The sequence below is a fragment of the Macrobrachium nipponense genome, chromosome 40, assembly GCF_015104395.2.
Source record: "Macrobrachium nipponense isolate FS-2020 chromosome 40, ASM1510439v2, whole genome shotgun sequence".
Classification (NCBI taxonomy): Eukaryota; Metazoa; Arthropoda; class Malacostraca; order Decapoda; family Palaemonidae; genus Macrobrachium; species Macrobrachium nipponense.
In genome coordinates, this window is record NC_061101.1 from 15,450,788 (window position 1) to 15,468,140 (window position 17,353).

The 17,353-nt window shown below is 40.1% G+C and overlaps 1 protein-coding gene across 3 annotated transcripts; it reads left to right on the plus strand.

The window, feature by feature from the left end:
- Positions 1 to 1,127: 1,127 nt before the first annotated feature.
- Positions 1,128 to 16,955, plus strand: LOC135211946 (uncharacterized). 3 transcript variants are annotated; one of them, XM_064245194.1, is made up of 7 exons: positions 1,604 to 2,652; positions 7,480 to 11,016; positions 11,819 to 11,985; positions 13,164 to 13,308; positions 14,675 to 14,863; positions 15,121 to 15,179; positions 15,224 to 16,955. In XM_064245194.1, the coding sequence occupies exons 2-6, from the start codon at positions 7,589 to 7,591 to the stop codon at positions 15,152 to 15,154; spliced, it is 3,963 nt and encodes a 1,320-aa protein (XP_064101264.1). In that variant the 5' UTR covers positions 1,604 to 2,652; positions 7,480 to 7,588; the 3' UTR covers positions 15,155 to 15,179; positions 15,224 to 16,955. The 3 variants fall into 3 exon arrangements, with proteins under 3 accessions (XP_064101263.1, XP_064101264.1, XP_064101262.1); XM_064245193.1 differs by lacking the exon at positions 1,604 to 2,652 and adding an exon at positions 1,128 to 1,230 and having other exon boundaries at positions 15,121 to 16,955; XM_064245192.1 differs by having other exon boundaries at positions 15,121 to 16,955.
- Positions 16,956 to 17,353: the final 398 nt, after the last annotated feature.

Sequence of the window (17,353 nt, forward strand, 5' to 3'; positions counted from 1 at the left end):
AGTTCCAAATGTGTGTATCTATATAGTTTATAAATAAAGTGTTGAAGCTATTATGCGAAAAACGGACTCTTTCTTTCGTTGCGTTCAGAGAGTCCTAGAAACGCCCTCCCCCCACCCCCTTCATCTCTCACATGTAGACTCAAGTGAACCTTGTATGCCGAAAAACACTGGTGTTTACGTTTGTGTCTTTCTGTACTGTGCTGCTCATTTCATTACGTGACCTCCCCAGGTAGCTGACTGTTGGCCTAAATCTATAATATTCAGTCCAACTCAAAGTCTCCTCGAGACTGTGACCCAAAAGCATCAATCTGCAAAGTTTCATCAAATTTTGTTTGCCCGTTCTTGAAACATCCTGGTGGCACTCGACGGAAGCCAGCGCTTCGAAGAAATGACCTCCCCATTTCCTTGACGCACGTAAACAAAAAACGGGAAAAGCTTTCGGTACATCGTCCGAGCGGGCAAACGTAAGGCCTTTTTAGTCTTTAGTACCACTGGGCTTTTTTTAACCTCAGGAAATATAGGAAAGACATAGGATGTTGAACGGAATCGCCTTCTTGAAGTAATGACGTCAGACTCTACGTCAAGCATTCGTAATTAAAGCAGGACCTCGGCATTCCACACACGACATCGTCATTCATTCCTTTACGTTTTCACTAAGATCAGGAATATACATCATTTTTTCACCTGATCAGTTGGTACGTTAGTTATTTACTTGTCAACACACATTACTGATGTATCCCCAGAAATGTCACAGAATAATATTAAGATATGAAATGCTGGTCTTTTGCAGAATAGAGACTCCTATAGAACTGAGTCCAAAGACCAAGCGGTGGGACCTTCGAGGTCATTCAGCACTGAAAAAGAAATAGACAGTAAAAATGTTTTAAAGATCTACGAGGAGGAAAACATCGCAATTGTATTTTTATTTGTGTTGTGAGATGCTGGAAAGTATTATGGGAGAGAGAGAGAATATGAACGGAGGTACAGTAAACAGAATGAAAGCGGTTGCAGCAAGGGGCCGAAGGGACACTGCAAAGAACCTTGAGTGATGCCTACAGTACACCATTTCATGCGCAAAAGGTCTTTTGCTGAAACGTAGCTCTGACCCGGAATAGGAAAACTCTGGCGCTGGAACAATGCCCACAACCCCTTCCCAAACAACAGCGAGCCTCCAGTCCAGGACGACCAAAAGGAGCCCCAAGACTGACTCCCAGCTTCATAGAGTTCCTGGTTCGTATCCTGTGCTATCTGGCCTTTCATATATTTCTTTGAATAACTGTTATCTATTGATGAAACAAAACTGTACATTGCTATAAATGTCAGATGTTAAAATCTGGTTCTGCCGAAGTTTCTCTCTCTCTCTCTCTCTCTAACCCAAATCCCACTCTTCTCTTAAGCAGTGGACTGTGGATATAAGGAGCGAACTTGCAGGATTAGCTATTACGAGTTTCTCGTTTGTCACTGATCAAACCCACTTTGAGTATGCTCTCCAAGAAATGACAATCAGGTGAACGGGCATTTCTTAATGTTTCTCTCTTACGTCAGACTGTCGTAACTCTAATGTTTGCCACCAGTGGCGCTGATGTCCCACTGCCCTGAAACTCTGCCTTAGCACACACACAGTTAGCCGTTAGACTCAGACTAGTCGTGCGGGTTCTGTTCTGAACCTTTGGTAGCAAGCCTCCTTGTCCGTAGACCGTAGTGCCGGGCGTTACCTGTCAACACTGACTGGCAAGCGAGGAGACCCGAGTTTTTAAAAGCTATGTTTCACGCGTGATTTTAGTATTGTGGAGAAACTTTCGTGATTGTCATCTTTACAGAGTAGGAAAATGTGCGTCGCGTAAACCTGGTTGGCGAATGTGTGGGGTGCAATTGTCAGTATTCCGTATCCTGTTTTATAGATACACTGACATGCGTTTATATATCTGCTATTTAGGGCTTTCTCCGCGGTGACATGACTGACGCAAGGTGATACCATCCTCCAACCCCCTCCCTCGTGACGTAGGTATACATGTGATGCTTCTCTAGCGGAAATCCCCGGAGTTTGCTGGGAAAAAACCACTTTCCTGAGGTCACAGTGAGGTGGATCAAACAGATCTCGCCTCGGTGAGCGAGAGTGAGAAGCCGATGAGCCAGATTCTGTGGAGTAGACAGCTAGCTATACTTTCTACGCGTAAGACTTGTGTGCCCTACTTGATAAATTCCAATAGTTTTCGATAGTGTTCAGAAAAGGAATCTATTAGCTTTTTCCGGTACTTAGTATACACATCACTGTACATCATTAGATATTACATGCCCTTCCCAAGTGACTGTGTGATGTACTATATAATAAGCCTACTGCCGACGACAGATATGTAGTACTAAGGTGAATAATTTCGTGAAGAAAAGACTTGGCAGGCGAATAAACAGTTAGTATGTCACGCCGAGGCCGTGAAAGGCACAGTGAAAAGTAACAATGAATATCTTAGGAAAAAATATGGACGAGTATAAAGATAATGAAGAAGTCAGTAGCCGCGAGAGAGCTACCTTGTTCTTGTGAGACGGATGCTCCTGCCAGCCTTGTATAGTACTATACACAAGTCAAGTCGATTTAGGGAGAAGTATCGATGAGCTACAGTCATCCGGGTTTGAAAGCATATATATTTTTGCAAGGTATGTCCTCAATAATAATCATAACAATAATGTTACTAAACAGGACAGGCAGCTATAGTAGATTCACATCAACCGTGCATTTCATGTCTAGAACAGTCCCTTGCGACGCTCCTAATTGGCTGTTGATAAGCCAATCACAGGGCTGGAAACTCTCAGTCTCTCGAGAGAGTTCACATGCTTAGAATTTATGTTCAACCTCTCCTGAGGTATGTTTTTCAGGAGATGTGGAAAATACATCCTACCCATGTGAACTCTCTCGAGAGACTGAGAACTTTCCAGCCCTGTGATTGGCTTATCAACAGCCAATCTGGAGCGTCGTAAGGGACTGGCCTAGATATCAAATGCACGGTTGATGTGAATCGACTATAGATATGCTTTCACTGTTTGTTGTGCTTCACGACCGGGACCAAAGAATTAGGTAATGAGACATTATAGTAAATACGATGCATGAGATACTCTACGTTACTTTAAATGAAAAAAAAAAAAGTTGTAGATCAGACTCGGGTTGTGATCGCATTCACTCCTCAGTGATTGGGTAACCTTGAGTCATCATAATCAGGTTGCGAAGTAAATTGCATTCGTCTTTGCTGTTGAAAAATCAACCTGATTCTATTAATCGATTTCCACTCATTCTCTGTCGTCACACTTTACAGTTATCATGATCTGAAGGTTACATTTCAGTTTTTTTTTTTTTTCTTACTTCCCAAAACATTTCACTACAACTATGCCAACAACCCTTCCATTCGTCCTATGTTTATGCAGTTTGCGTTCCGTGCGTGAACGACACCTGTCAATATTCGAATGCAAATATTACTGAGCAATATTCATGCTAAATTCCCTAGGGCAGATTTCTGAATACTTCCACTGGACTAATGCGCTTCACGTTGCTTACGGAAGTTGAATTTTTAATACATTTTGAAGTGCTGTCCTGACGTTTGTTGTCAAAAGAATCATTATACCCTGTCCGGACAAGAGCGCCGAGGGACAAAATTCCTCAGCATTAAATCTCCTACGACGTAAGGATTATTATTAGTAAAGGACAATATCCCCCCCGAGACGAAACCTCTCTATTCGCCTTTATTCGTCTTTTTACTGATTTATTCACTTTTGTTTTTTCTCTTCCTCCCTCCCCCCTTTTTTATGACGCGGTAGTTCCTTCTCCTCTTCCTATTCCAACCCAGTGCTAACCAGGATCCATGTTCCGAGGTTCAACTCAATAGATCACCAGATAGCAAGGTTCAACTCACGAGCTCATTCAAGTCAATAGATCACCAGACAGCAAGGTTCAACTCAATAGATCAACATACAGCCAGGTTCAACTCAACAGATCACCAGATAGCAAGGTTCAACTCAATAGATTACCATACAGCAAGGTTCAACTCAATAGATCATCAGACAGCAAGGTTCAACTCAGTAGATTACAAGGTTCAACTCAACAGATCAACATACAGCAAGGTTCAACTCAATAGATCACCAGACATCAAGGTTCAACTCAATATATAACAAGGTTCAACTCAATAGATCACCCGCCAGCAAGGTTCAACTCAATAGATCACCAGATAGCAAGGTTCAACTCACCTGATATCAAGGTTCAACTCAATAGATCACCAGATAGCAAGGCTCAACTCAATAGACCACCACATAACAAGACTCACTCACCTGATAGCAAGGTCCAACCCAATAGATCATTCAACTCAACAGATCACCAGACGGCAAGATTCAGCTCACTGGCATCAAGGTTCAGCTCAGCAGATAGCGAGGTTCAACTCACTAGATTGCAAGATTCAGCTCACAAGATGGCAATGTTTAACTCACCAGGTAGCAAAACTCACCAGGTAGCAGACATTCACACAGACCTCTTTCGCCTTCGGTGAACGAGACTTCATCAAACGAGATGATTATTTAAGTTACGTTGCCTATTCTACTCGGAGGGAGAATCCAAGGTCGTGACAGACAAGGAACGGACTCGTTTCTCTGCCCGACAAAAAAGCCTTACCAAGGTACCTTGAGCCTTACTTCAGTTATAATGGGAGACATTCTTCCCCCGTTTCCTATAAGGATTTTCAGAAGGACTTCGTTCCTGAAGAAACGTGAAGAAATCGAGAGACGGCAATCCCTTATTTTGTGATGTCGGCGTTTCTGTCCATGAATCCAGCTCCTCACTCATTTCTCGATATAATGTGGTTCGGATCCCACAATAAGCTGTAGGTCCCGTTGCTAAGAAACCGATTAGTTCCTAGCCATGTAAAACAAAAAAATATCTAATCCTTCGGGCCAACCCTTGGAAGGCTGTTAACATATAGAATGACCTCACACTTTTTTTCATGGAATAGAATATATGTATAATTTAGGCCAAGCCCAAGCACTGGGACCCATGCGGTCATTCAGCGTTGAACGGGAGACTGAGAAACAATTTGAAATAATTGCTAGATGAGGGTTGAGAAAGTAAGATGGAAGAAGGAGAATACGAACGAAAGTACTGTAAAAAGAAACAGAAGGGGGTTTCAGCTAGGGGCCGAAGGGACGCTGCAAAGAACCTTCAGTAACGTCTACGGTGGACCGCGTGAGGTGCACTGACGGCACTACCTCCCCACGGGGACAACAGACACTAACGCCCTACGGATGAAGCCTCCTATTCATTTGATACAAGTACGAGTCAATAATAACAATAACAAGCTCACGCTCAGTCAACGACAACAATAACAAACGCGCGCGCGCGGGGGAGAGAGAGAGAGAAAGAGAGAGTAGAATAAGAATAAGACAACCGAACAGTTGCCACTTGACAAACAGGTTTCTCAATTTTGATGTTCAGTTGCACGTTAACCATGAAAGATAATAATAGTCTTTGTAACGGCCCACCGTGTGTTTTCACTGAAACTTCTCACCAGTTACGGGCTGCTAAGAAGCAAGAGCCCGTGCCAATACAAAGCTGGCTTAATATGTATGTATCGGTCACGCGCTCAGTCCTTTTAAGGACAAAATCAAGCTCCAAGTCAAGTGGGATATGATCTTATTTTTTTTCCTATTTATTTTACGTTTAAAACGCTGGAAATCCATCCATCCAGCATCCTCTCTCTCTCTCTCTCTTGACTTTGAAAGATTCAGGTTGGGAACTCTCCCCCCCTCCCCTTCTCCCTCTCCCCAATCGCCTGTTACTTCATCCCCACCCCCTACCCCCTTCCCGGCCACGCTCTCTCATTCTGTCCACACTGGGAGTTCCAGGAACTTGCGGTCCTCAAGCCTCAAGCTCGGTTACCAATTACTTATATTCCTACAAATTCACCTCGAGTCATAATGTCTAAAAGGACTTGATGAAATCCTCAGACTAATTATGCTTTCCATTCTGGAGTTGAATTAATATGGACCATATTATTATTTCAGCGACCTGGAGTTCGTACGTCTATGATAATAAAAAAAAAAAATGTTTCCTGCAATTTCTCATTGTGACTGATTCTAGTCTTTTTTTTTTTTCGTTTTGAAGCTTCCATTTCGAGTGGTGCCACTGTGATGACGTCTCGTTTACAATCGATTTTGTATTCCGGGAATTTCTCGCTTTCAATCCTCCAGTGTTTCTTCATCGCAATCGACCTTTCTGTACAGCGTATAATCAAGGCCACCGATAATAGATCTTATCTTTCGGTGGTCTCGGTATAATGCTGTCTGCGCCGCGGCCCACGAAACTTTAACTGCGGCACGGTGGAAACCTGTCCTTCACTGTTGCCAGACGCTCGATTATGTCTAACTTTAACCGTAAATAAAATGAAAACTTCTAAGGCTAAAGGGCTGCAATTTGGTATGCTTGATGATTGGAGGGTGAATGACCAACATACCCATTTCCAGCCCTCTAGCCTCAGTAGTCTTTAAGATCTAAGGGCGGACAGAAATAGTGCGGACGGACAGACAAAGCCATCTTCATTACAGAAAACTAAAAAAAAGAAAAAGAGACGAGAAAATTTATACAATGGATACCCAAAGACGCTTACCATAGCCGTGGAGTGATGTACAATTTTTCGATACAGATCCATCTAATAATTGGTCCTGGATTACTTTATCTCCATCTCTATTTTCGATGCATATTTTCACCTTCGTCTAATTTCTGGAATTAGCGAGAGAATTGCATTGCATTTCGTCATTCATTGTGCATTACTTTCCCTACGTTGATAATGTCGTTTCTGGTGATTATAACTGTCTCTTCGTTTCCTTCCATAAGTTGTTCCTATGCCAGAACGCGATATCTCTCTCTCTCTCTCTCTCTCTCTCTCATTTTGACTTTATATTTCGCACTATAATTGTTCTGTCTTGGATAAACCTTATGAACATGATAGCCATCAAATCCTGCTTTCTTGTATTTCAGAGAAATAAAAAATAAAGTTATTCTTGTCATCACCATCATTATCTTCGTCTTTATTAGTAAGACGTTATTTTCACGGGGCCTTATTCTCGAAGTTATAACCATAATTGCACGATCATTAAAGAACTACTAGTTTTATTATTATTATTATTATTATTAACATCAGTACAATTGAACCTCATTTCATTGGTTAGGAGCACAACTGAAAAATGATTAGGAAATTGCTATATTTTAAGGAATCATGAAGTTTTATCATCAGTACCAAAGCTGGGGAATTATCATTTATAATCAGTGCATCCGTATATATTGTTTGTAGGTTACTTTAAGGGGCACTCGCCAGCAACTGTAAACTGATGGGATTTTCGCTGAGGGGAAGAAAGAAAACATTGCATTCAGATTGACTTGTTATTTACTTATACTACTCCATTTAGAACGAGAACTTGATTCACTTGTGGTTTGTCGCTTTTCCCCAACAGGTTTGTTTACATCGGAGGCCACTCTGCAGGAGCCAGCAGCGAGCTTGATTCTCTGTACAACTGCTGAGAGGCAGATAAGTGAGCCGCGGCTCTGCCTCACTGGTTAGGAATGGTTCTGAGAGCCAGAAAAACTCCGTTTCCGTTGCAAACGACCTTAGAGATTTTGGACAACGAAGAAAGTATGCCTTGTCCTTCGCACACCTGTGGTGACCAGTTCTCATCAGACCAGCCAAGCAACCAGTCTCAGCAGCAACAGTTAACCTGCCAAGAATATGGATACACCCAAGAGGCGCCATCAGATCTAGAGCGGAAAGATCACAGACCAGAGCAGCGACAAGCATCACTGTCACAGCCATGCCAACTGGAGGAACCACTTCGGCATGAATCAGAGGACCTGCAACAGGAGGACGTGGTATCCGAGCCGATGCCTCAGAAAGAATCAGAAAACGAAGATTCGCAGCGAACGAATCATGACGAGAGCGACAGGGATCCTTTGCAGCCAAATGGAGAAATATCTGGTAGTCAAGAAACCGATCGAATTCAACCAAGAAATGTTGGCTCTTCTGAAGAATATGAGAAAGAGCATATTAGTACCCCGCAGCAAACACCGCAAGAACATGAAATGGAAAAGCATCAGTCCCTCTCCCCACCGAAAATCTGTCAGCAAGAGGAAGAGACCGACCCTTCTGAGCAGTCACAATCACCCTCTGTGGAGAATAAATGTAAAAACAGTGCCTTACATTCCTCAGACCACACCACTGAAGAGCAAGACAGGTTGTCACTGCCACCTGAAGAGTCTCCTCAGCAGGAAGTAAAGGGGCACAACCAGCCACAATTACAGAATGGTGATGTGTTAAAAGACAGCACAAAGGACGACGATCCATCGCTGTTTAATGAAATTGATCAGCGCACACTTCGCCTTCGTAAAATGAACGACACAGTTTCTTGCAAAATAATGCATACAATTCTAACCTGGGGCACCAAAGACAAACAGAGCAACGTGGGATTTTATGAGTATTTACTTCAAGAGAAAAAAGTACCAAATAATATCTTGAAGATGAAATTCACCAAAGACCAGAAAGAAAAAATGTATCAGGATCCCTCGGGGTCCATTTTTGACATAACACTTCTGTTTCTGTGCATCAAATATGCCTGCGAAGGTATGGCTCCTCCGAAGTCAGACCTTTGGCACACAAGAGGTGACACTCTTGAACAAACACTGGCCTATTTAAAAACATTCAGAAATAATATCACCCATGATATGACAAGCTTATCCTTGCCTGAATTCATGGGAGAAACAGAAAGTCTACGAGATAATCAGGAAAAGTGTTTGCGGCTGGCAGGTGAGAGATATTCTATTGACAAATCAGAGATAGAAAGACATGTGGACGAAATGAACGCAGACATCAGCAGAATTCGAGATAATCCTTTAGTCATTCTTGACATAAAAAGTTTTGACAATCAGCCACTGTTTAAAGAATGGGTTAGTATTTTATCAACCCAGGGAAAGGCCGAGATTGTCGAAGCGTACAAAAAATTCTGTAACTTTAATCCAGTGTCATTTATAACTGGTAAAGAATTCAGTCTACACATTGGGAACGTTTTTACACGTATTGAAGTGGTTAGTGATCAGAAATCTCCATTTGATGAAAAAGAATGCCACAGCATAGAGTACGAACAGCTGCTATCATTTGGGAGCAGATCACACAGTGGATCAGAAAAGATTAAACTGATTGAAGGCCCAGCAGGATCCGGAAAATCAACTTTAACCAGGAAAATGATAGGAGACTGGGTCTCTGGTGACACAAGTATGGAGAGCCTGTCATCCTTTGATCTTGTGTTATACATGGAATGTAGAAACACGACTAATACCTCTTTCCATCAGCTGCTGGTATCACTGATGCCCAAAACTGCACAGAGGTTTAGAGAGAAGAGTATGGTGACATGTGCGTTGGCACTGAGGCTGCTCATCATCGTTGATGGTCTTGATGAAATGAACAAATCATCAAGACAGTTGTTTAAAGAGATTTTACATTTGAAGGAAAGACACGAAATAAGTCTGTTTTGTACCATGAGGCCCGAGAAGATAGAGGACTGCTACAAAATGATAACTAGTGGAGAAGAAACGACCCATTTGAAGATCACGGGAATTCCAGCAACTCGAAGGGAAGAGTTTGCATCAAAGTATCACGAAGAACTCCGAAAGCTCGGTAAAAGTCAACAAGAAACTAGAGGGCTTATAACTTACCTGAAAACAAGTCAAAGACATTTACAAGACCACTTACGATTACCTCTTAATCTGGTATTACTTACGATTTTGTGGTCCATTGCACCAGAAAAGGTAAACTGCGTCACAACAGCAACTGAGCTATACTACGAGATTCACAAACTCACAGTAGACAAACTTCTATTGAGACTCAAATCCCGAGAGGAAACGCAACACCTAAGTGTACATGACTTGCAATGCAAAGTTGAATCTTTTGTAGTGACGCTTTGCAAGCAGGCCTTAATTGGGCTGAAGAACGATGAGATTATGTTGTCAGATGACTCAATTTTTTTACTCAAAAATGTCTGCACTAGGGTTGGCTTACATGATGAAGAGACGCTAGGAGCATTTTTGGTCCACAAAATTATGTGGACATCGACAGGACTGCTTTTCAAAATTAATTACCCTCACAAGGGTATCCAGGAGTTCTTAAGTGCTTTGTTTATATTGCTGAAGCTAAAAGATAAAGGCGTTCCCCTTGATATTAGAACTTTAATAAGGTGTGACTTACAAGACATATCTTCTGAAATGGGATCTAAGTCACATTCAAGAGGTGACGCAACTCTAACTAACTGTGGTTGCATGAGTCGATTAAGCAGTGTCATTCTAAGACCTTGCCACAGAGTTCACAAAAGGTTCAGGCAGGCCTTTTGTGGAGAACCTGAATTTCATACAGGGAGGACGCCGCTGATTCACAGAATTAGGAGAAGCGTGTCTGGGTCACTTTTGGTCTTGGTCAACGGACCACCATCCACCTCAGTCATCACGAGCATCCTTCAGGAGCTGTATCCAGATAACGAACATGTAGAGTATTACAAATTTAAAGATGCCTTCATCCATCTGACTGGCCTGTTACACTTGACGAGTAAGAACAACATTAGCAGGCCTCTGGTGGAAGAACTTGTAGGAATACTTCAGAAGACAGGTATCAAGAAGAGAGAAGAATGGCTGGATCTCATTTCTAATGTTAAATGTTCTGATATTGTAGCAGATGTCATTGCAGAGAAAATTCCCAGCATAACTTTTGAAAATATCACAATAAAGGACTCAAGAGTCTACTCTTACTTAAGCCTTTTCCAGAAAAGATGTCCAGAATCTCTGAAGGTGGACATCACAGCTAGACCCGTGGATATTCCACGGCTGGAGGAGCTTCTGTGTCTCCTAAGTGAGCATATGTGTGAGGTGACCAACTTGGAGTTTCACGATGAATTTCAATATCCATCACACATGGCCAGCTCTTTGGACTGGGCTGTTCAACAGATCTTCCAGGAGTAAGTACCACGGGCTTTTTCTTTTCTTTTCTTCTTCCCCTTTCCCCCTTTTTTTCTTTCAAGTTCAAGGGTCCAGAAGACACCGCATGATGTTTGCATTTATTGTGTTTAATGTCTTATTAGGGAGTCATCATTTGCATTCTTAGTCTCTCATATCTTCCGAGGCTCAATATAGTCTTCAACTAAATGGTTTTAACTTTTTTAAAGTATGTTAAAAAAAAGGGGGGGAGAGCTTTCACATAAACCGTAAATATTTATTACAATCTAGTCTTCGTTAATCTTGGCCTCACCAGCTTCTCTTCACTTTCCAAGTAGTACTCAACAAGAAACCAAATTTCTGGAAAATTGATCTCATTCGTGCCACCACTCTTTCACGGCATGTTCACCAAACCTAATTATGAATAGCAACAGTATTTTTTCATGGTCTCTTAGGAATTTTAGTTGAGGTTTCTAAACATGAGAGACTTAAACTAGAAAAACTGTAGGATTGTGTTAGATACTTTTTAATTTTTATTTTGAGTTTGTTTTTCCTTAGTATGACTGATTTTTTGGATATGCATTAATGCTTGCATGATACAAAGAACACAAAACTCCATTCTAGGATCAGGATATTCCTTTTGTAACGATTTCCAAAGATAAGCGGAAACAAAGCTGGTTTTACCTGTGTTATGAGATACCTAAGTCCAATTTTTGGCTCACAATCCTTCCTCAGAAACTAGTCACTAAGAAACTCATGTTCTTTCTCCGACATAAGACTAATTTTCTGTAATGTTAACCAAATGCCTTTCATTTGTCACTGCAGCTGTAATGTTAGATGTTACCGAGGAGCTATAAGTCAGCGCTTTCCTATCAACATTCCCGCTACAATTCAGAAACTCCGGATAGGAATTGCCAACGCCGAACAGTTTTCCGCACTCCAGCAGCTTTTGGCAGCGAATTCCACATCACTGTCTTCTATCAAACGTTTAGGTGAGCCTTGGTTTCTCAATAACATTTGCAAACCCCTGTCTCTCCAAGGGTACTGAAGGCATAACTCACCGTAATCAATATGATCTGAGTTGTTTTTATGATGGTTTCTGTGTAAGTTACCTTCGTATATCCCACAACACCAGCTTTTTTTTGTGCAGGACAATCATTCACCCCACGCAAGAGCCATTTCTCATATGACCGTTTCATTAATTAAGTCTGCTCAAGTATTTCTATCCATCTGTACCCGGTATATCTGATCGAAGCTGACTAGGCCCTATACCAGAGTTTGACTTTGTAAATCTTGCTTTAGGAAATTTGGAAGCCAAGTACGTGGGAAAGGGGATGTACAGCATTGTAAAACTTATGGAGGCATAAGACTGCTTCAGTATCAGATCAAAATATTTGAAAGTTGATGGACTTTCCTAAAGGGATCCAAATTCCAATGCCGCCATTATACTCAAAGACAGAACTACCTAGTGCCCACAAATCAAAGGTCAAAGAATATCAGAAAACAATCATTGATAAAGTGTTGTTAATACTTCTTGTTTGTTAAGGGCAGAAAATCATGATCTCTAACCTCTGAATCGGGACATCATTCGATGTCTAAAAACACATTTTTACAGCTCATCAGTAACTAGTGCCATAGCACACATATATAACACACACACACGTACCTTCACCATCCACATGTTATGAAAAGATAATGATGCAGGAAACTGTCTAAGAAATTCCTTAACATATTACAAAAATAAAGCTCTGTAAATATACTGTATATCAGAACTAAGGAAAATTTTTGTTGGGTACCGTGTTTAGATAATTCATTTTGCGCACTTGTGTGTGTGTGTTATATATATATTATTATATATATTATATATATATATATATATATAAATTTATTTCACTGTATGTGTTGTTGATGTTTAGATAATTCTTTTGCGCACTTGTGTGTGTGTGTATATATATATATATATATATATATACATATATATATATATATATATATATATATATATATATATTATATATATATATATATATATATAGCAATCATTTAATTCTAACTTATTCTAATTTACAAATATCTAATGAAGGAGATTGATGCAAAACACATATTACTCAGGTGAAACGAAATGCCTGGCCATCCCAAATTAAGATTTCCTACTTCTTTTATATTTCAGTTGTTCACCTGAGTAAGGGCATCGATTATAGTCAACTGACCCCTTTACCTCGTGGACTATTTATCCATCTGTATCTAGGTGACATTGACCACAGCAGTGTGGAATGGGCATGCAAGGCAGCCCAATCTGTCCAACCCAAGGGAAGGTAAGTCATTTCTTGAACTCTATGCTGATATATGATACAATTTTGAATGTCACAGTGCCCTCTAAATTTCTCAATTTCTTTGTTTGCACTTGTCACTACAAAGCCCAAGTCAAAGTGAAGAACCAAATGAAGAAAATATGATGCCAGGGCAGCATATTCCTGAACTGTAACTGAGTGCAGCACCTTCCCCGAAAAAAGTGGGACAACGCCATATCTAAAAACTAGCCATAGAATCTTCTTGAAAATAACCTGATTATGTTTCCCACACCCGAAATACCTGTAAGGTACCTCTTAGAACTAACCTAACCTATAGAAAACTTCTTTGAACTGACTTAACCTAATCTAACTTATAAAAAGCTTCTTTGAACTAACCTATCCAAACCTATAGAAAACTTTTTAACTAACCTAACCTAACCTATAGAAAACTTATTTGAACTAACCTAACCTATAAAAAGCTTCTTTGAACTAACCTAACCTAACCTATAGAAAACTTTTGAACTAACCTAACCTAACCTAACCTAACCTAAGGGTATGGCAAAAAATAAGTGGGGCTGGTGCTATACTGGCATACATCTCTGGGATTTGCAACTGGGCAAAAGATCTGAAACTGCATCTGGGATACGAGAACGAGGGAACATTATCGAACGGACTGACAGAATGCAGGTTCAAATCTCCCCAGGTGTCAGAATTTCTTAATCCGGTTCACCATTTGGATCTTAGGACTTGTAGCGACATGCATATCCAAAGTGTGAAAAAATCGAAAAGAAGGCAATGTGGTTGTTACAATTACATTGGTATCTGGTAGAAAAGTGACCAGTAGATTCAAATATATATATATATATATATATATATATATATATATATATATATATATATATATATATATATACATTAATAGAAGCAAATGCCACAAAAGAAAGTGAAGCGAAGGAGTATTGCGAGGCCTTTCTACTCAATATTCTTTACTAAGCAAACTGAGTGAAAGGTCCTCGGAGTACTCCTTTGTTTCATTCTCCTTGGTGGCTTTTGCCTTTATTTATATATTCAACAAGTTCCAAATTTTCGTGACTCCCATATATATATATATATATATATATATATATATATATATATATATATATTATATATATATATATATATATATATATGTCAACTGTATGTAATTCATATATGTGCAATATCTATATTTGTAATTATACATTGTGACCTTGTGAATATATTTGTGACACTGCCCTCTTCCCCTTTTGGAGGGAGGGGGAAGTCTTCAGAAGTGTGTGCGCACGCATCCTTCCCGTTTCTTGGCAAGGCTGTGTTGGTGGCTTATGATGAATAGCAATAATGATAATCTCATCTTCATCATCCACAGGGGCTTCTTAAGCATCATGTTTCCACGCTGCACACTGGACGTCTGCGACCTGGAGGAGCTGGTGAACGGACTGGTCGAGGCAGATATCAAAGTCTCGTCAGCCATTTGCACATCTGCCAACATTCCTTTCACCTCCGTGCAAAGTCTCGAATCTTACACTAGAAGTAAACTCAAGACTGACTTCAAACTGTAAGTGATTCCGTATTCATGTTTGGAAGTCACTGACTCTGCTATTCGTTCTCTAATCATTTTCTGCCAGTCAATAGCCTGCAAATACTCCAAAGAGGTTTATACCTGTTGTAAAATACCAATGCTTTATTTAGAATTTCTCTTCTGAATTATTGCAGTTTTTAGTCCTGTGGTTGAAATTAACTTTTAAAAGTATTTTTTTCTTTTATTTCTGTTGCTGTGGTGTCTCTTTAATCTAGAATGATCTCCCTTAACAGGATATCAGAGCAAGACATATGGACGAAGTGGTAACACTGAAAAGTCTCTTATCTGTGTTCGATGAAGAAGCCAGTTTTTGTCACCAGCTACGCGTCTCGTCCATCAAGAATTGTCTGTGCTAAAATCAAGAGGCATCTGAACTGTGCCAAGGGCCTTCTCGTGGTCAAGTCGGTAGCGCGACCTCGTTCTAGTACTTTGAAGGCGGGTTCGAATCCTGCTATGGACGTCAGAATAGCTTTTTTATGCTTACAACTGGATCTCAGACTTCGTAGTGACTAGCGTATCCGAAAAGTGTGATGAACTGGAGAAGTTTGAAAGGACATTGTGGTTAGTTCATGCAGCAGGAATATTTGGGACCATTCTGGGCCATGAAACTGGTTGGACTGATGTAGCCCCTTCCGTCGCAGAAATCACAATGAAAATATGGCAGGTTGAACGTTGTTCTCATATCACGACGTACTTATTTTAGGTGAAATTCCTGTTTGCATGACGTGGAAAGGTCCATATTTATTTTTTTTTTTCATAGAATTCACAAGTTTTGTACGATAACAATACAGACATTTTGGAACAACATATTAGGGACAAGAAGTTGATGACTCCATTCTGAAAAGGGTTCCAGAAGTTTTATTGTAAATCAAACTTGAGTGGATGTGATCTTGAGAACATTCTTAGATAACTGTGATCCACAACCCACTATCTCCGGGGAATTATATATTGTAAATAAATACGAAATGCATCTAGTACTGATCGTGTGTTACTGACAGCGCCCTTGTAAAAGTGCGTAAATATTTGTACGTGATGTGAACGCATATTTACATCAGAAATGGAAATAAAGAGTGGTGTAAAAACATCTTCTCCTCCAAAGTGGAAATAATGGAGTGACGTAAAAGTAGCTTTACATCCGATGTGGATATAAAGGAGTGATGTAAGAGCAGCTTTATATCTGAAGTGGAAATAAAGGAGTGATGTAAAAGTAGCTTTACATTCAAAGTGGAAATAAAGGAGTGACGTAAACGCATCTCTTCCTCCGAAGTGGAAATAAAGGAGTGACGTAAACGCATCTCTTCCTCCGGAGTGGAAGTAAAGGAGTGACGTACATCCGAAGCGGAAATAAAGGAGTGACGTACATCCGAAGCGGAAATAAAGGAGTGATGTAAAAGTAGCTTTACATCCGAAGTGGGAATAAAGGAGTGACGTAAACGCATCTCTTCCTCCGAAGTGGAAATAAAGAGTGATGCCAAAGCAGCTTTAGATCAGAAGAGGAAATAAAATAAAGTAAAAATTCAGAAAGCAGACATTTTATGAAAGAAAAGTAAAAAAAGAATTGATGTCCTGAGAAGAGTATGTAAGTCTCTAAGGGCGTGAAACTAGTTCTTTTTTTCGGCAAAAGGAACAAAGGGGCGAAAGAGAATTTGAAAAAGCTCGGTCAAGTGAGGGATTTGTCGATCTGGTTAAATTGCTGAAATTACGCGGACAGTTTTGTCGTCAACGAAGCTTAAAGTGTGATTTTCAGACTGATTTATTGTCTAAGATGCATTATTATGCATCTTAGACAATAAGAAACTGTGCTTGTAGATGGCATATATACAACTACACTGGGTGACACTTTAAAGGCAGATTGGTAAATGATTTGCCTTCTGATGTGTAGGAAACTCTATGGCGAGAACAGGAGTATCTTTGTATAAGGTCCATAGTAGGTTGTCAATGGTAGAATGTGAGGATTTATCAGAATGAGTTCTTTATACATTTTCATAAAGTCTCACGTTCTACCATTATATATATATATATATATATATATATATATATATATATATATATATATATATATATATATCCAGCAGTGAATTTAGGTGGCGTGCTGACACATTTTCTTTTTCCAGATTTTCCATTTTTCATTTTGGGTCTTGAATTTTTCTGTATCATGAAATTCTTAATCACGGGTTAATTTTAATTGGGGGAGGCGGCGGGGAGGGTGTTATTCTCTGCCATTCTGCTGTCACTGCTGAATTACAAAGGGTCTCGTTTGCAACGTAAACAATAAATGTAAACAACTGATGTCAACAGCCGAGCCTCGTGACGCAAGACCTCAGTGTTATCGCAAAGTGTGTACATATTTCGGGAGGCTGAAGTATATTGTAAACTTGATTTGAATGTGTTCCGAAAGTAGAGTACAAATTGGACATTGGATTATCTTCCGTGGCGGTGTCATGTATATATAAATTAAGAATATTT

Coding starts and splice junctions, on each gene's coding strand:
- LOC135211946 (XM_064245193.1), top strand. CDS start 7,589: ATGGTTCTGAGAGCCAGAAAAACTCCGTTTCCGTTGCAAACGACCTTA. Junction 11,017..11,818: donor GTTCAACAGATCTTCCAGGA/GTAAGTACCACG, acceptor TTGTCACTGCAG/CTGTAATGTTAGATGTTACC. Junction 14,864..15,120: donor CTCAAGACTGACTTCAAACT/GTAAGTGATTCC, acceptor CTCCCTTAACAG/GATATCAGAGCAAGACATAT.